This window comes from Lissotriton vulgaris, chromosome 6 (assembly GCF_964263255.1).
Source record: "Lissotriton vulgaris chromosome 6, aLisVul1.2, whole genome shotgun sequence".
NCBI lineage: Eukaryota > Metazoa > Chordata > Amphibia > Caudata > Salamandridae > Lissotriton > Lissotriton vulgaris.
The window spans coordinates 73,319,677-73,339,068 of NC_141694.1; the positions used below are offsets into that span (position 1 = coordinate 73,319,677).

Below are 19,392 nucleotides of genomic sequence, written 5' to 3' on the forward strand. Positions count from 1 at the left end.
CGCAACGACTTGCAGGTGACCCTTCTCGTGGCAATCCAGGACGCTATACACAATACAGAAGGCTTTGCAGATCCTCTGCAGGGTCCCACCGTTAAATTCTATAAACTTAAGGTATACATAAGCGGCGTTCATTTATGTTCGCCACAGCCACTGTTGAGAGCAAAGTGAACATCGTGAAACACTGCCTGCACCATCTTGCTTAGCGAGGGCCTCTGCGTGCACGTAAGCATCAACAATTTTAGACATCACAGCCATTTCATTCACTGCTGGTCACCTATGTCTCACTCTGACCTCGCCATCATCCCCCAGTGCTCTGACTAAGCCTGAACCAATGTACTGGGGTCATAAAACATTGTAATCATGACAAAGCCCCGGAGCCACTTCCCGCCCTAAACCCATTTGTCTTTTCATCCTCCGCACATTAGCAAGACCTCCTGATAACCTCCCTGACTGCACCTGGCTGTTCAATCCGGTCCCAGGCACTATCCGAACCTTACAGACATAGTTTATTGCCCCCACACGGCAGGACTTGTAGCACTAACAAAGAAGTCTGATTGAATCAATAGCGCGATCCCTCAGATCTGACCGATCCCACACATTTTTAGATGCTGTCGGAATGTCCAGCTGCGAGATAGCGATCATCTGTTAGATTTGGGAGGGGGACGACAGCTGCTGGGTCTGTGTGGGAACCTGCTTGGGGCAGGAATTCGAAGGATGTTTAACCTGCCAATAAACTGATGCAAATGCGTATAAAAGACCAAACAGCGGAGAAATGGTGAGAACACCTCCCAAAGACATTCTGCGTGTCCGAGTTGATGTGTTCTCCTCTGGAGTAATAAACCTGTTTTTTGCCTTCCAGTTTCCAGCGCCTGCCTCTTTATTTTGGTAACTAATATTGAAGGGAATTAGAGGCGTCTTGCGTCGGGCAGCTTTGGTATTTACAAGAGAAACACTGTTTTTCGACACCACTTCTGATGCACTCAGTATCCCCGCCAGCCTACCCTCCCCGAAACCGCCTGCAGAATCTCTGGGCTGGTCCTAAGATTTTTGTGGCCCGGGTCCTAATTTGCATGTGACATCACAAGAAGTACAGAACATACAACGAAGCAGACCAGGTCAAAAACGGTGTGTAACTATACCAGTGACTGAGAAACAGATAGAGTGCATGTGTGCATCAGTGTCGTTGGTGGTCATTGGCAACAAATAACTAGAAAGAAACCCATCAGACCACCCTTGTTGGTGGGGTTTACGTCACTTGGGAATCAATTGATCATACCATATAACGAATGGCCATATAGTGCCGTGGTGAAATGGATGTCTATAGTCTAGTCATAGTGTTAGCCATAGAAGTGGACATAGTAGTGTGCAGTGCTCGAGTGATAAGGGTGAAATAAAATTGACTACACTAGTTCTGACAAAGTGTACATACAGAAACTATGGTGTCAAAAGTTAAAAACGCCTGGTGGAAAGTCTACCCTATGGCGCTATGCAGGACGGTCGACATGTTTCAGCCTGTGGGACATTGTCCCGGCTTTCTTCAGGACCATAGATACAAGAAAGCTACTGCAACTAGAACCACAAATGATGTATAGGGTACAGAATTGATACATATCTACCAGAAACTCAAACGTTTTAGGCGTCCACTGGTGGGAGAAGTTAGTATTCTTCCTGTCAACAAACAAAAGATGATTGTATAATAACATTGAATTACACAAACACAACCATCTGGATACAGAGAGACTGTATACAGGAACACACCAGCATGAATACATTATATTCCGCATATATACGAATAAGCATATTAGCTAGATCGCCTAGAGGCATTTCCTCTAGGTGATACTCACCCAGCCTTGTGTGGGTGAAGACCTCACCTCACCCGGCAACCGCTCGGGAGTAGGAGGCCCCGCTCTATGGTGTAGAAAAGGAACACAGTAAGTAAAACTTTACGGTGCCCAAGCCAATCGCTCTACACACTAAACCTAACTGACGTGTGGTGTGTGCCCCTCTGCCCAACCAAGGTCCCCACAGCTCCTCTCCAATGGCATATAAGGAGTCACAAATGATGTGAGATGTCCCATGCTGCGAGACCTAATATAGACCCTTCAGAGTGTCTATAAACAATTTCTACATATAATTGCTACATCCCCAACAAATGCTGCTGCTCAAAAAGGAGTTTAAAAGTAGTCCAAAGGTGACTGTATCAACTGCCCAGAAGTAGGGGCTTCTTTTAATGTAGTGGGATATGGGTTATAAGACTACCCACCCATACAAAGAGCTGAGACCCTTAGAACTAACTAAAGACTTAAAATCTTAGAGCAGCTAACTGGTCTGAAAACTACCGAAAGACAGAGCAAGCAGGTACTCACCTGTCCGTCGTTGCCCCAAAGTGTGAGCCAAGCGGAAGAGGAGGTAACGAGGGAAACGCCCTGATCATTAAAGTAGCTTCCTGGCAGTGACGAATACCAGGAGGAAAACGCGACAGGAGACACTGCTCCCTCGCGCATGCGCGAGCGGTAAAACGGCGCCTGTGTGTATACTCGTTAATGTCCATAATGTGCTGCGCGATGGATAAAAAGAAAGGAGTATTATTCATAAGAGCCGAGAGTGAATTCAACAGTCAGCCCCCTTAGAGAGGTCTGTCCAGCGTTGTTTCTTGCGTATTTTAACGAGCGCCAGGGTGCATGACCAGTGCAGAAACACTGTTCTATGGAGCATGCGCATGGCGGTCAGAGTGTGTTTCTTACACAGTGAATATACAGATGCTGTAAAAGCGCAGCGTAGTCCTGATAGCAAAGGCTGCAACTGTGCATATGAGCAGCTAACTTGTTTAGTATTGAGATAAGTACAGCTCAAAGATGTTATGTGTGCTCCCATCATAGAGATATCAACCACAAGTACGGTGGAAAATGCATTATCGTTATATTGTAGGTGCAGTTCGACAGTCAGCATGATATTTACATAGAATCAACATAACCATACAAAAACAAGATCAGAATACGCCAATGGCTGTATTCGGAAATGTAGTCCATCAATGGTCTGAAAATTGTATTCACTAGCGCCAATCACTAAATGCTCAAAATCGATTTGACTTAAGGGTCATCACATTCGCGAGCTAAATGTCATGGGAATAGAAAATTATTATCTTCAAATGTCATTGAAGGAGGGATGTGGAGGAGGGGAGGAAAAGCGGACGCCCCCAATTCAGCTAGGTGAGCTATCAAGGTGCGAATAACCAAGGATTCCACCTATTTGTAATGGACCCGCAACTTAAAAGTTGCTCTAAATACTAACAAAAAATTGTGTGTGGAGGGTCAAGGGGCATATTTACCGACCTGTCTGCTGTCACCCCTACTCAGACTACAGAACATACAACGAAGCAGACCAGGTCAAAAACGGTGTGTAACTATACCAGTGACTGAGAAACAGATAGAGTGCATGTGTGCATCAGTGTCGTTGGTGGTCATTGGCAACAAATAACTAGAAAGAAACCCATCAGACCACCCTTGTTGGTGGGGTTTACGTCACTTGGGAATCAATTGATCATACCATATCACGAATGGCCATATAGTGCCGTGGTGAAATGGATGTCAATAGTCTAGTCATAGTGTTTGCCATAGAAGTGGACATAGTAGTGTGCAGTGCTCGAGTGATAAGGGTGAAATAAAATTGACTACACTAGTTCTGACAAAGTGTACATACAGAAACTATGGTGTCAAAAGTTAAAAACGCCTGGTGGAAAGTCTACCCTATGGCGCTATGCAGGACGGTCGACATGTTTCAGCCTGTGGGACATTGTCCCGGCTTTCTTCAGGACCATAGATACAAGAAAGCTACTGCAACTAGAACCACAAATGATGTATAGGGTACAGAATTGATACATATCTACCAGAAACTCAAACGTTTTAGGCGTCCACTGGTGGGAGAAGTTAGTATTCTTCCTGTCAACAAACAAAAGATGATTGTATAATAACATTGAATTACACAAACACAACCACCTGGATACAGAGAGACTGTATACAGGAACACACCAGCATGAATACATTATATTCCGCATATATACGAATAAGCATATTAGCTAGATCGCCTAGAGGCATTTCCTCTAGGTGATACTCACCCAGCCTTGTGTGGGTGAAGACCTCACCTCACCCGGCAACCGCTCGGGAGTAGGAGGCCCCGCTCTATGGTGTAGAAAAGGAACACAGTAAGTAAAACTTTACGGTGCCCAAGCCAATCGCTCTACACACTAAACCTAACTGACGTGTGGTGTGTGCCCCTCTGCCCAACCAAGGTCCCCACAGCTCCTCTCCAATGGCATATAAGGAGTCACAAATGATGTGAGATGTCCCATGCTGCGAGACCTAATATAGACCCTTCAGAGTGTCTATAAACAATTTCTACATATACATATAATTGCTACATCCCCAACAAATGCTGCTGCTCAAAAAGGAGTTTAAAAGTAGTCCAAAGGTGACTGTATCAACTGCCCAGAAGTAGGGGCTTCTTTTAATGTAGTGGGATATGGGTTATAAGACTACCCACCCATACAAAGAGCTGAGACCCTGTTAGTTCTAAGGGTCTCAGCTCTTTGTATGGGTGATAGTCACCTTTGGACTACTTTTAAACTCCTTTTTGAGCAGCAGCATTTGTTGGGGATGTAGCAATTATATGTAGAAATTGTTTATAGACACTCTGAAGGGTCTATATTAGGTCTCGCAGCATGGGACATCTCACATCATTTGTGACTCCTTATATGCCATTGGAGAGGAGCTGTGGGGACCTTGGTTGGGCAGAGGGGCACACACCACACGTCAGTTAGGTTTAGTGTGTAGAGCGATTGGCTTGGGCACCGTAAAGTTTTACTTACTGTGTTCCTTTTCTACACCATAGAGCGGGGCCTCCTACTCCCGAGCGGTTGCCAGGTGAGGTGAGGTCTTCACCCACACAAGGCTGGGTGAGTATCACCTAGAGGAAATGCCTCTAGGCGATCTAGCTAATATGCTTATTCGTATATATGCGGAATATAATGTATTTATGCTGGTGTGTTCCTGTATACAGTCTCTCTGTATCCAGGTGGTTGTGTTTGTGTAATTCAATGTTATTATACAATCATCTTTTGTTTGTTGACAGGAAGAATACTAACTTCTCCCACCAGTGGACGCCTAAAACGTTTGAGTTTCTGGTAGATATGTATCAATTCTGTACCCTATACATCATTTGTGGTTCTAGTTGCAGTAGCTTTCTTGTATCTATGGTCCTGAAGAAAGCCGGGACAATGTCCCACAGGCTGAAACATGTCGACCGTCCTGCATAGCGCCATAGGGTAGACTTTCCACCAGGCGTTTTTAACTTTTGACACCATAGTTTCTGTATGTACACTTTGTCAGAACTAGTGTAGTCAATTTTATTTCACCCTTATCACTCGAGCACTGCACACTACTATGTCCACTTCTATGGCAAACACTATGACTAGACTATTGACATCCATTTCACCACGGCACTATATGGCCATTCGTGATATGGTATGATCAATTGATTCCCAAGTGACGTAAACCCCACCAACAAGGGTGGTCTGATGGGTTTCTTTCTAGTTATTTGTTGCCAATGACCACCAACGACACTGATGCACACATGCACTCTATCTGTTTCTCAGTCACTGGTATAGTTACACACCGTTTTTGACCTGGTCTGCTTCGTTGTATGTTCTGTAGTCTGAGTAGGGGTGACAGCAGACAGGTCGGTAAATATGCCCCTTGACCCTCCACACACAATTTTTTGTTAGTATTTAGAGCAACTTTTAAGTTGCGGGTCCATTACAAATAGGTGGAATCCTTGGTTATTCGCACCTTGATAGCTCACCTAGCTGAATTGGGGGCGTCCGCTTTTTCTGCCTTCCTCCCCTCCTCCACATCCCTCCTTCAATGACATTTGAAGATAATAATTTTCTATTCCCATGACATTTAGCTCGCGAATGTGATGACCCTTAAGTCAAATCGATTTTGAGCATTTAGTGATTGGCGCTAGTGAATACAATTTTCAGACCATTGATGGACTACATTTCCGAATACAGCCATTGGCGTATTCTGATCTTGTTTTTGTATGGTTATGTTGATTCTATGTAAATATCATGCTGACTGTCGAACTGCACCTACAATATAACGATAATGCATTTTCCACCGTACTTGTGGTTGATATCTCTATGATGGGAGCACACATAACATCTTTGAGCTGTACTTATCTCAATACTAAACAAGTTAGCTGCTCATATGCACAGTTGCAGCCTTTGCTATCAGGACTACGCTGCGCTTTTACAGCATCTGTATATTCACTGTGTAAGAAACACACTCTGACCGCCATGCGCATGCTCCATAGAACAGTGTTTCTGCACTGGTCATGCACCCTGGCGCTCGTTAAAATACGCAAGAAACAACGCTGGACAGACCTCTCTAAGGGGGCTGACTGTTGAATTCACTCTCGGCTCTTATGAATAATACTCCTTTCTTTTTATCCATCGCGCAGCACATTATGGACATTAACGAGTATACACACAGGCGCCGTTTTACCGCTCGCGCATGCGCGAGGGAGCAGTGTCTCCTGTCGCGTTTTCCTCCTGGTATTCGTCACTGCCAGGAAGCTACTTTAATGATCAGGGCGTTTCCCTCGTTACCTCCTCTTCCGCTTGGCTCACACTTTGGGGCAACGACGGACAGGTGAGTACCTGCTTGCTCTGTCTTTCGGTAGTTTTCAGACCAGTTAGCTGCTCTAAGATTTTAAGTCTTTAGTTAGTTCTAAGGGTCTCAGCTCTTTGTATGGGTGGGTAGTCTTATAACCCATATCCCACTACATTAAAAGAAGCCCCTACTTCTGGGCAGTTGATACAGTCACCTTTGGACTACTTTTAAACTCCTTTTTGAGCAGCAGCATTTGTTGGGGATGTAGCAATTATATGTAGAAATTGTTTATAGACACTCTGAAGGGTCTATATTAGGTCTCGCAGCATGGGACATCTCACATCATTTGTGACTCCTTATATGCCATTGGAGAGGAGCTGTGGGGACCTTGGTTGGGCAGAGGGGCACACACCACACGTCAGTTAGGTTTAGTGTGTAGAGCGATTGGCTTGGGCACCGTAAAGTTTTACTTACTGTGTTCCTTTTCTACACCATAGAGCGGGGCCTCCTACTCCCGAGCGGTTGCCGGGTGAGGTGAGGTCTTCACCCACACAAGGCTGGGTGAGTATCACCTAGAGGAAATGCCTCTAGGCGATCTAGCTAATATGCTTATTCGTATATATGCGGAATATAATGTATTCATGCTGGTGTGTTCCTGTATACAGTCTCTCTGTATCCAGGTGGTTGTGTTTGTGTAATTCAATGTTATTATACAATCATCTTTTGTTTGTTGACAGGAAGAATACTAACTTCTCCCACCAGTGGACGCCTAAAACGTTTGAGTTTCTGGTAGATATGTATCAATTCTGTACCCTATACATCATTTGTGGTTCTAGTTGCAGTAGCTTTCTTGTATCTATGGTCCTGAAGAAAGCCGGGACAATGTCCCACAGGCTGAAACATGTCGACCGTCCTGCATAGCGCCATAGGGTAGACTTTCCACCAGGCGTTTTTAACTTTTGACACCATAGTTTCTGTATGTACACTTTGTCAGAACTAGTGTAGTCAATTTTATTTCACCCTTATCACTCGAGCACTGCACACTACTATGTCCACTTCTATGGCAAACACTATGACTAGACTATTGACATCCATTTCACCACGGCACTATATGGCCATTCGTGATATGGTATGATCAATTGATTCCCAAGTGACGTAAACCCCACCAACAAGGGTGGTCTGATGGGTTTCTTTCTAGTTATTTGTTGCCAATGACCACCAACGACACTGATGCACACATGCACTCTATCTGTTTCTCAGTCACTGGTATAGTTACACACCGTTTTTGACCTGGTCTGCTTCGTTGTATGTTCTGTAGTCTGAGTAGGGGTGACAGCAGACAGGTCGGTAAATATGCCCCTTGACCCTCCACACACAATTTTTTGTTAACATCACAAGAAGTGACATCACAGAAAGTGACATCACGGAACTTCTAATCTTCTTTGGTATCGCCAAGGGACCTTGTGTGTGCAGATCAGTAACATTCAGCCACACTTTCACTCCATCCTTTCCCTCATCCATCCATTTACCTTTTCACCCATCCTTTCACTTATCCATCCATCTATTTACACTTTCACTCACCTATACACCCTTTCTTTCTTCCCTCCACCCTCACTTTCACTCAATCCATTCTTTCACTCCTCTACTCTTACACCCATCCTTTCACTCATCCATCCATCCATCCATCCTTTCACTCCATCCATCCCTCTTTTCACTCATCCATCCTAACATCCACCCTTTTACACATCTATCAATCCACTCATCCATTATTTCACTCATTCAGCCATCCTTTCACTCCATCCATCATCCCCTTCACTCTTCCATCCACCTACGCTTCCACCCATCCTTTCAGCAGGGGGTTCAGAGTCATGCATGATGGCTAGTGCGGAGATGTGAGAGGACTGTGATATGGCTTTGAGGTTCCTTTTTCTACACTTTTATATAGTACAAACTCAGCCCGCGGTCTTTGGAGTGCTTTACAAAAGTACCAATCGCGTTACAATACGTCAGTTTTTTTTTAATGATTTGCTCTCACACACAGGATTTAGAGCCGATGCCAGGACCTGTACCTGGTTCCCCACTACCATTAACCCCCTGGCTGCGGCTGGAATTCTGCACCTGTGCGGCACATTCCGATCGCGGGCGTGATCATGACGGCTCCCGGCCATCATCAGCACACGCCCACCGTAACTGTTGACGACCGGGAGCCTTCATCAGCACCGAAGGGGTTAAACCACTCCAGGTGCTTTCAGGCCCATGTGAGGGAGTTTTATCTTCTCTGTTTCACAGCATTGAGGCCAAGGAGAGCTCCCCAAGACCACACAGCACTAGATATTGGCAGCAAGGCCCCGGGAAGGTGGCCTATACCTGGAGCTTGCAGCCTGATGCAGCGCACCAAGGCCAAGGAGACTGAGCTTGGCTAAGCCCTGCAATGCCAGTCTTTTCTGTCTGCTCCCTCATCCCCCAATCCACTTGATAATGTCTGGCAGGTCCTTGGAATAAAGTGGCCCTTTTGTTGCCTGGCAAAGCAAAACAGAAAAGGCAGGGAAGGTATTTAAGCGAGGTGCTGCCCTGCTCCTAATGTTGAGCCAACACAGTTGTTGGCTTCACTGCTGCAAGTGCTTAATTTGTAAAAAAAAAAAACAGAAGAGCCATGGCCCTCCTTGGGAGGCCACCGCAGCTTGCACCACCCATTGCCACTGTCAGCGCTGCCAATGACAGTACCTACACAACTACCAACCATCACACTGGTATAGGTGTGATAATTCGGACTTTTCAAGGTTTCCAAATCAATAGGAATTACTTGGCAGCAGGTATTAGCTGTTTTAAATGCATATTGAAATAATAATCAGCAGTTGTTCTGCTCATCCTGAAAATACACAAACCGCGCCACCATGTGGCAGATGTCATGAGTGCCGGTGTTGGCAATTAAGTGTCAGTGATGAGCACCGGAAATCACCGGCCCAAATTAAGCACTGACTGCTGTCCACTTTCCTACCCACTATTTTCCTCTACCCACCTCCACACCCCAGGAATGTCACCACGCCCTTGGACGAGGGAGGTCAAAACACCTCCCTTGAATAATATATTTGTGATGTGCTCGGATTGGGATAGCGTGGCATTTCACCGAGAAGCAGAGCCCCATGTTTTCAACCCTAGCGCAGGGCCCAGACTCTTCCCTTCCTCACTGATCCTGCTCGTCACATACACCCCTCCTCTTCCTGTTTCCTCAAGCCTCTTCCCTTCGTTGCCGTTCTGTCCCCATGACGTTAATCTGTCCCTCTCTGCTGTACTTTTATTTTATAATCTCTTCGACACCCCTTATCTTAGTTCTTTCCTTTGTCATACCTCACTTTATATGCACCTCCATTCTCTGTGCTTCTTTCACCATTTTCCTTTATCCTAGGTGAACAGGGTTGCCACATGGCCAGAAAAAAGAAGGAACATTTCCTGAGGCTGATATGTTTAACCCTTACCTGTACATACTTCAAACAGCAGGTATAAGTAGCAACTACTTTAAAACGTGGCCCAGAGATACATTAACAACACCTGACTCATGGTTAATGTAAAGCAGGGCAGAAAGGTCATGTTACAAATGAATACATACTAATATTTCAAAATCCTACTAAGTATAACGTCTGGGCCTTTGCTGCATCTTTAAAAAAACAACAAATGGCTGGTATGTTTCTTTGAGAAAGCTCGCAACCCTATGATGAGCAGTGTTCATTGTGATGCATGTGTTTCCCTCTTTTATTGTGAGGGTTGCAGGACACCCTGCTTTTCATTCATGCAAGGGCCAGGCTCACTTCACACCTAAGGGCACTTTTAATACTTCTCTAATTAGTGTCCTCATGCGGATGCAGCGATTAGGTTACCAAAGCCATTTCGGCCAATGGCTGTGAGGCACCACCATCATCATAACTGAGTCCTTTAAAAGGCACTGCAGCGAGGCCCTTTTTTCATGCTAACAAGTGTGGGTCCCTGGGCAAATGCCCACACTGCACATGCCAAGCATCGGCCCTGAAGCCCCAAAATCACAACACTCAAAATGTCCAACCCGTACCCACAAAAACAAAAGAATTAATAACCACCAATGCTCACACTTTACCGCAACCGGTCTACAAGATGGTGGAAAAAAGGAGGAAAAGAAGCGAAGCATGCTGCAAGAGGAGAGTGACGTCTTCTGCCATAAACAGAGGCGAAGGAGTAAAGCAAGACTTTTTCACGTGCCCGCCATCTTGGACTAATAAGCTACATTACATAAAGGCATATTCCTATTTTGGATACATGGGGAATATGTCATTTGCCCAGAGTCCCAGGAGGACTCAAACCTGGCTGACCAGTTGTAAAGTGCGCCGTAGTGCCACATCCAGATTCTCTTCCTTATCTATACGAATGGAGTACTGTTCCCGGGACAATCATGAGCCAAAGATTAAAACACAGGAATACACATGCAGGTGCACCTAAAAATCATGCAAGCAAAAATAAAGGCACAAGATACAAGCATGAAAACACACACATTCCCACATTGTGCAACATAAGAAGTGTGCACATGCAAGTAACACTCACACATAAGCACATAAACAGACGCACTCTAACTTCATAACACGACGAGACCAAAGTTGAAAACGAATTACAAATTCACAAAATTGTGGCCAAGAAGTATCAGAGGCACGGACGTTTCTTCAGTTTTGGACACAGGTGGGGAGAAGCTGCAAGCAAAACATACACCCTACAGTTTCGGACTGCATGGGTTACAGAGCCATATATTGTTGAAGCGTTTTCTTGAACAGGAAACATAGTTGCAGATGGAGGCGGCCTTCCATTGCGCTCAGACTGGGGGGAGGGCTTATAACGCGAAGCAGAAGGGTGAAGCAAAACAGGCAGAAAACTACATTTAAAACAAGCAGCGAAAGGCCAGAAGCATCAATTAAAAAGAGAGGCAAGCATAAGTACACTGTACTTTACCAGTGCTCGTTAGCCTTAAAAGGAAGTGAGGTATCATTTGCAGGAACAAGACAGGAAGCAGCAAATAAGAGCAACGCTGGAGTAAACCAATGGAAAGCGGGAGGCGGGAAGGGAGTTGTTTTATTGATTACAGCAGGTCTTGCAGACAGCGCATTCACGCTGCCTAAGCCTAGGCTCAACCTAAAAACATTTTAGGGAGGTTTGTTCTTGCTCACTCATTCGCTCACAACCATTGCTACAGTGGATGAGGGATATATAGGAGGGCCCTGGCTGCTCCCATGAGTTCACCTGCACTTACCGACGGACGCTTCCACCGCACCCCCTGCACCTTGGAGGAGCCCGGGCCCAGCTCTTTGAAGCCGAGGGAGGCGGTGATGGGGGGGAAGTGGGGGTCCTCGAAGAGGGCGCCGCTCTCCAGACACTGCTGCTTCAGGCTCTCGTAGTCCTGGTTCAGGAACTTGACGGCATTGCTGTGCTCGCCGACCCCGTCCGCCTTCAGACGGTCGATTTTCAGCTTGGAGGCGATCCCACCAAACGGCATCATATTATCACTGCTGAGGAGAGAAAGGAGAAGGAGGAGTGAGCACTTAACTAGGCTCAGGCCACATGAGTGTGTGTAAGAGAAGAAGAGACGCTAAGCAGATGCAAACTGACTTATGATAATCAGTGGAAGGGACAAGCAAAGTCTTAACCACAGCAAAACAAACAAAGAGCACTGCAAAGACACCTGGCAGAAAGAATCACAGGAACACACGGGTGGGTGTGCCTAGCTCCCTCGCGTGGTTCCGACACCATCACGGTTCACTTTGTAGTGAAGTAAATAATGATCAGGTCCACGTAGGTTCTTGTAAGAATAAGTATTTATTTAGTAAGATGGTACAAGATGGTAGTCAAGGTAATAAAATGTTAAGAAGGATAAAAAAAAAACACCAGGAGCTGTCTCCCTACAGCTCAGCCCCAAGCTCCCAACTGAATTCACAGAGCAAGGAACCCATTATTCTAATGTGTCATCATGAATATTAACATTCCACATGGTGACAGCAGAGGATGAGTAGCAATCACTACACACAAGCACCAAGGGATTGCAAGAGAATTTTATGGATTAATATTATTGTACATTATTAACAATGAGCAAAAGGTAATTTTACACTTGATTTCATATAGACAGATTGATTTAATATTATTGCTTTTGAAACACAGTTTCTATGATGTGTAGAAGTGCGTTTTCCGACTAGATGTAAACTAGGCTACATTTTAAGGAAAAACATCATCGCGTCCAAGATGGAAGTCCTCTCTGTCACTCACTCTGGGCTCCACCCGCACACATCTTCTCCCCACAAGCTCCACAGCATACAGTCAAGCTGTGATGTGTTAGTCTAGTTCCACTGTAATCGGTGTTCTGTTCACAATACACTTTCTCTAGTTTCTTTTTTAAACAGATTTTATTTGTCAGAGTGATGCAAACAATGCAGATCTCTGAGTCCCAGATACAACTGCCAGATATAAGACACAAAAGTTGGTCTTTGACGATTTTACTCATTTATTTAAAGGAAAATATGAAAGGCAATGCATATAAAATCAATTCCTGCAAACCAACCAACATCCCCCCTCCCTCCCCACCCCCAGCGTGCCTACTCCTTATTACGGAACAATATAACACTGACCCAGACTGCCATTAATCTACACTTTAACTCAATGACCACACTACCACCTCCCGCCGAGTACACGCAAGCCACTCAGGAGAAAAGCGTAAGGTATGTGAGAGGCCAACAGGCTACCCCGGGTCCCGGCCCCCTTGCGGCGCTCTAGCTCCAGACCCCGATAATCCGCCCAGCGCTTCCAGATTTTATAATTTTCTGGGGGCACCCTCTAGCTTCAAAGATAGGAACATCAAGACCCATAAAGAAGTCCTGCACATTTTTCCAAGTCGAAACAGAAGGGGCAACCACCGCCTTCCAGGCTCTAGCTATGTCCCTCTTCGCTAAAGTAAAAACAAGGAAAATGAGATGTCTCTTCTAAATATTGCCCGATCCATTCCATCACATGAAGGAGGACAAGAAACAGGGAACTAGGGAACTCCCACCCCAATGCATCAGAGAGACAAAGTGCCATATAGTGTGCAACAGGGTCCCCTCCTCGTGCCCACAACGGAGACACACCGGGGAATCCACCAGGCCCGCCCTCCAGAGCCTAACCCTGGTAAAGTAAACCCGATAGAGGTATTTGAACTGAATCAACCGCAGGCTCATTGCAATGGCCGCTCCTCGCAGGGTAGCCAAGGCTTCCGTCCAGTCCTCTTCCTCCATCTGACCTACATCTCCCTCCCAGGCCTCCCTCAAACGCTGCAATAAGGGGGAACAGTGCGTGACCAGTAATTGATAGATTTTAGAGATCTTATGGTCTAGAAGGTCCCCCATAAATATCTTAGCCTCTTTTGGGCTGAACACCGGCAGCGAGTCCAGACCCTCAAAGCTGGGGGAAATCGCATGGCTAAATTGCAAATATTTAAAGAAGTGCATCTTTAGCATCTGATAATCCCTCTGGATGTCTTGGAAGGATTTTAAAATCGTGCCCCGCATAACGTCCCCCAGAGTAGATATCCCAATACTGTCCCAGTCTCAAAACACGGGGCGGCTCAGCAACTGTGGAAAGCGGCCATTGTGCCATAATGGGGTCTCCCGAGTCAATCTGTTCCACCAGCCCATCCTCAGCAATGCCTGCCTCCAAAGCTGAAAAACATCCGAGTGGCAGATGGAAGAGGGCGCCTCAGCGGAGCAGAATAAAGAAGAACATGGAGGGACCGATCGCCCATGGAACGTCGCTCCACGGCATATGCATATGCCGGGCCCTATCCCCATACCACCACTCGTTTAAGACAAGTAGATGCGATGCTACATAATAAGACCAAATATCGGAGGTGGCAGCCCCCCGTAATACGTGGATAGAAAACACGTCCGGATTGCCACCCTCACCGCGCCACCATCCCAAAGAAACGGTCCCAGGACAGAATTCACCTGCCGGAACCACCGTGGGGAAATCGGGTAGGGATGATTCTGTAATTGATACAAAAGTCATGGGAGTGCCACCATCTTGAAAATGGCTGACTGGCCGTAGATGTTCAGCGGCATGTAGGACCAGGTCTTAATATCCTCACACACACGCTCCCATACCGGTGCAAGTTTCCGCTCCCATGCCGTGGTGGGGGAGCCGGACAAGTACACCCCCAAATATTTCATGCCCCCATACACCACCTGTACCAACGATGCCCAAGAACTGAGCTCCCCCCGACCTCCCAATACCCATAGAGTGGATTTCCGAGGGTTCATATAAAGACCGGATGTTTCTCCAATAATCTGAATGATGCGCAACAAGAGGGGCCCGTTCGGTCTAGGTTGGTAAGAAAAAACAAAACAAAACATCATCTGCATACAAAACTGCAAACCTGAGGGTCCATCCGCACCAATGCTGTCAATGGTTCCATTGCTAGAGCAAAAAGATACGGGAACAGTGGGCACCCCTGTCAAGTGCCCCATCCAATGGAGAATGCAGAATAGACGAAGCCCTCGGTTTCAGGGTGTCCTTCGACTATGTGGTGCAGTAACTCGTGGTGTGGTGGTGTACAAGGAGACCCTGTGAGTGATGGTGTCCGCCACCTGTAGTGGTGCAGGAACTACTGGTGCACAAGTGTACGAGGAGACCCCCGTGAGTCATTGTGTCCAGTGGCTGCTGTGGTGTAGTGACCACTGGTGTACTAGTAAACTCTTTGAATCATCCTGTCCACCGCAGTGGTGCCGGAACCACCGGTGCACGACTGTACTATGTCCATAGTGAATCCTTGTGTGACCGCTGAGGTGGTGAAAGAACACCTGGTGCACTAATGAACTAGGAGAGACTGGTACTCATCGTGCCCACCCTCAACTGTGGTGCAGTCTGCATTGGCGGTCATGGGAATGCATGAGGTCTGATGGTGCACCAGTGGTTCCTGCACCTGTGGTTCCTGCACAAGAGCAGAGGGTGGGTAGGAAAATTTGTTGCACCAAATCAGGAGCCGAACTTGACAATTAGTACAGACTACTTCCTGTACCTCACCAACTCCAAAACTAGCACAGATCACCTCGTGAAGCTACAACATAAGCACAGATTTCCTCCTGCATTTCCCCCAGCTTCTGCACAATTACAGACCTCCTCCTTTACGCCCCCAGCTTCAATAGAAGTACAGAACGCCTCCTGCATTGTCTATGAGCTCCAGCACAAATACAGACCACCTGCTGCACAGCTCCACACGAGAACAACCTCCGGTACCGTCTCCAGCTCACGCACAAGTACAGACCACCTCCTTTACTCCCCCCACTCCAACACAAACACAACTCCTGTAGTACCTCCAGCTCCTGCACAATTACACTCTACCTCCTTTACTTCTCCCCACTCCAACACAAGTAAAGCTGTACCTTCTCAAACTCCAGAACGATTCCTACGCACCCCATTGGTTTTATATATAAAAATGAGAAATGGATCTATGAAAATATATCAATAAAGAATGACATTGGAAATGACCAACCAGCATGAAGTATGATATTTGTGGATAAATAAAAAGGAGGTGGCAGTCTCACACAGAAGCATTGCTTAAACAAGCATTTGCAATGCAACAGGTCTCGCATTAGGAAAGTTTGAGCTATTGGTCTTGTAAATGACACATTTTTTATTTATGTGTTGGTTTTGAAAATAGCTAAATTAATAGCTTTGTCATTTACAATGCCAATAGTTATAACTTTCGCAAATGTGACACCCATAGCATTTATATGTGTTGTATTTACGTGACTTACATGTATTGCTACTACAAAAAACAATGGTTTTTAATTTCTTTTAATAATTAATACTTAAGTAAAAGTTATTGTAATTTATAATGGCAATAGCTTAAACTTTTGTAAATCACTTTTGTGAAGATTATTGTTCAGTGTATTTTATAGTGACGAAAATCCAAGAACAGAAGTGAAATATTAACATCTTTTTGTGACATCCATACTAATATAACAAAGAGAGAGCCCAAACCTTTGAGGCGGGTAATCTCAGGAACCACAGCACCAATCACAACACCCAATACAGCGTTGGAAAGGGCAGTTGCAGCAGAAGGACATAGGCTATGCAGACTTATTATTATTATTATTATTATTAAATTACACTTGTATAGCGCTATCTACCCGGAGGCCTCGTAGCGCTCATGACTGACACTTTATTAGCGCGGGCGCAGGGCAGATCAGTGTGCTTTTGCATACAAGTGTGTTTTAAGGGTTTTCCTGAAAGCAAGATGGTTAGTGATTTCCCGAAGAGATAGGGGGAGGGCGTTCCAGAGCCTGGCCGCGGTATGTGAAAAGGAGCGACCACCCCATCGAGCCTTCTTGACTCTGACGGAGGTGGCCAGCTGAAGGGAGCCAGAACGGAGAGAACGCACAGGAACGTAGGGGGTGGCCAAGGTCTGCAAAATTGCGGGACCAGTGTGATGGAAGGCCTTGTGTAAAATACACATAGATTTGAATTGCACTCTCGCCGCAATAGGGAGCCAATAGAGTTCTCTTAAGGCATCCCTGGCTGACTGTCGGCGAGGAAGATTGTAGAGGAGGCGGGCCGCACTGTTTTGGGTGACTTGGAGCTTTTGGATGACAAAGGAAGGGGCTCCCAAAAAAAGAGCATTCCCATAGTCCAGGCGCGACAATATCAGGGCCTGGACCAGTATCCTCCTGGCCTGAAAAGGAAGCAGAGGGAGCACCTTCCGCAGCATCCTCATCAACCCAAAACAGGTGGCTGCAATCTTAGTGGCTTGTACTGAGAAATTCAAGGCTGGGTCAAGCCAGATCCCTAGGCTCTTTATCTGGGGCTTGGGAGTCGGGGGCTCACCCAGACATGGTGGCCAGATGGATGTAAAAGCGGAGGGGGAAGAATTCCCCAACAGAATGACATCTGTTTTCTCCCCATTGAGTTTTAAACAGGAGGAATGCATCCATCTGGCGACCGCCTCTAGACAGGGACCTAAGGTGTGGGACGAACCCTCCGCGTGGTCTAAAGAGACCACCAGTTGGGTATCGTCCGCGTAGGTGACAATACGCACACCAAAGGGTTGAACTATCCTGTCTAGAGGCTCCATATAAACATTAAACAGGGTGGGGCTCAGGGAGGAGCCCTGAGGAACCCCACACCTGAGAGAATGTTTAGATGATACTGCCTCACCCTCAAAGACCTGGAAGAACCGGTCGGTCAAGAAGGACGTCAGCCATTCCAGGGCCGCGCCCGACACGCCCATGTCCGTCAGTCGTTGCAACAACGTGACATGGTTCACCGTGTCGAACGCGGCACTCAGGTCCAATAAAATAATGGCGACTTTCCCACCCTGGTCCAGCACAGCTCTTGCTTCTTCCGTAACCGCTAGAAGCGCAGTTTCTGTCCCATGTCGCGGACGGATCCCTGTCTGAGAGGCACGCAGGAGACTGTTTGACTCCAGATAGTTCGTTAGGATGTTGTTTACGTGCCTCTCAAGCAGTTTGCTCAACCAGGGGAGCAGGGAGATGGGACGGACAGACACCCACCATATACATTTAAAAGGTAAAAGAACCAGGCCAGCAAAGTAGTCTCTTGTGGGCGTGTCTGCGTTGTGCTGTGGGCGTGTGCGGGGGGCTTGACAAACGCTGGGGGTGTGTGGTACGTTCCGCCCTTCATGCCATGTCTCATATCGTGTGCTAATCCCACTCTGCTCCCTTTAAATACCCCTGCACCCCATAATCATAACCCACCCTTACTCCTTAAAATACACCAACACCCTTAAACACTAACCCATCTTAATCCTATAAATATACCCTGTACCCCAAAACCAAAACCTACCCCTGAACCCTAAAAATACCCCTGTACCCCAAAACCCAAACCTATCCCTGAACCCTTAAAATACCCCTGTACCCCAAAACCCAAACCTACCCCTGAACACTAAAAATACCCCTGTACCCCAGAATCCAAACCTAGCCCTGAAGCCTAAAAATAACCCTGTACCCCAAAACCCAAACCTACCCCTGAACCCTAAAATACCACTGTACCCCAAAACCCAAACCTAGCCATGAACACTAAAAATACCCCTGTACCCCAGAATCCAAACCTAGCCCTGAAGCCTAAAAATACCCCTGTACCCCAAAACCCAAACCTACCCCTGAGCCCTAAAATACCATTGTACCCCAAAACCCAAACCTACCCCTGAACACTAAAAATACCCCTGTACCCCAGAATCCAAACCTAGCCCTGAAGCCTAAAAATAACCCTGTACCCCAAAACCCAAACCTACCCCTGAAGCCTTAAAATACCCCTGTACCCCAAAACCCAAACCTACCCCTGAACACTAAAAATACCCCTGTACCCCAGAATCCAAACCTAGCCCTGAAGCCTAAAAATACCCCTGTACCCCAAAACCAAAACCTACCCCTGAGCCCTAAAATACCACTGTACCCCAAAACCCAAACCTAGCCCTGAACCCTAAAAATACCCCTGTACCCCAAACCTAGCCCTGAACCCTTAAAATACCCCTGTACCCCAAAACCCAAACCTACCCTTGAACCCTAAAAATACCCCTATACCCCAAAACTCAAACCTAGCCCGGAACCCTAAAAATACCCCTGTACCCCATAACCCAAAACTATATCTGAACCTTTAAAACACCCAAACACCCCAAAACATATACCTCAGTACCCCAAAACATATACTTCTATACCCATACTTACCTTAT

The 19,392-nt window shown here is 46.4% G+C and overlaps 1 protein-coding gene across 1 annotated transcript in view; it reads right to left on the reverse strand.

Annotated features, from left to right (window-relative positions):
• Nucleotides 1–19,392, reverse strand: part of LOC147706810 (calpain-1 catalytic subunit-like) — a 581,687-nt gene that overhangs the window by 328,670 nt on the left and 233,625 nt on the right. The window contains exon 2 of the mRNA XM_086925938.1: nucleotides 11,935–12,190. Coding sequence (XP_086782064.1) covers nucleotides 11,935–12,180 — 246 coding nt within the window. The 5' untranslated portion in view covers nucleotides 12,181–12,190. The remainder of the gene's footprint in view (nucleotides 1–11,934; nucleotides 12,191–19,392) is intronic.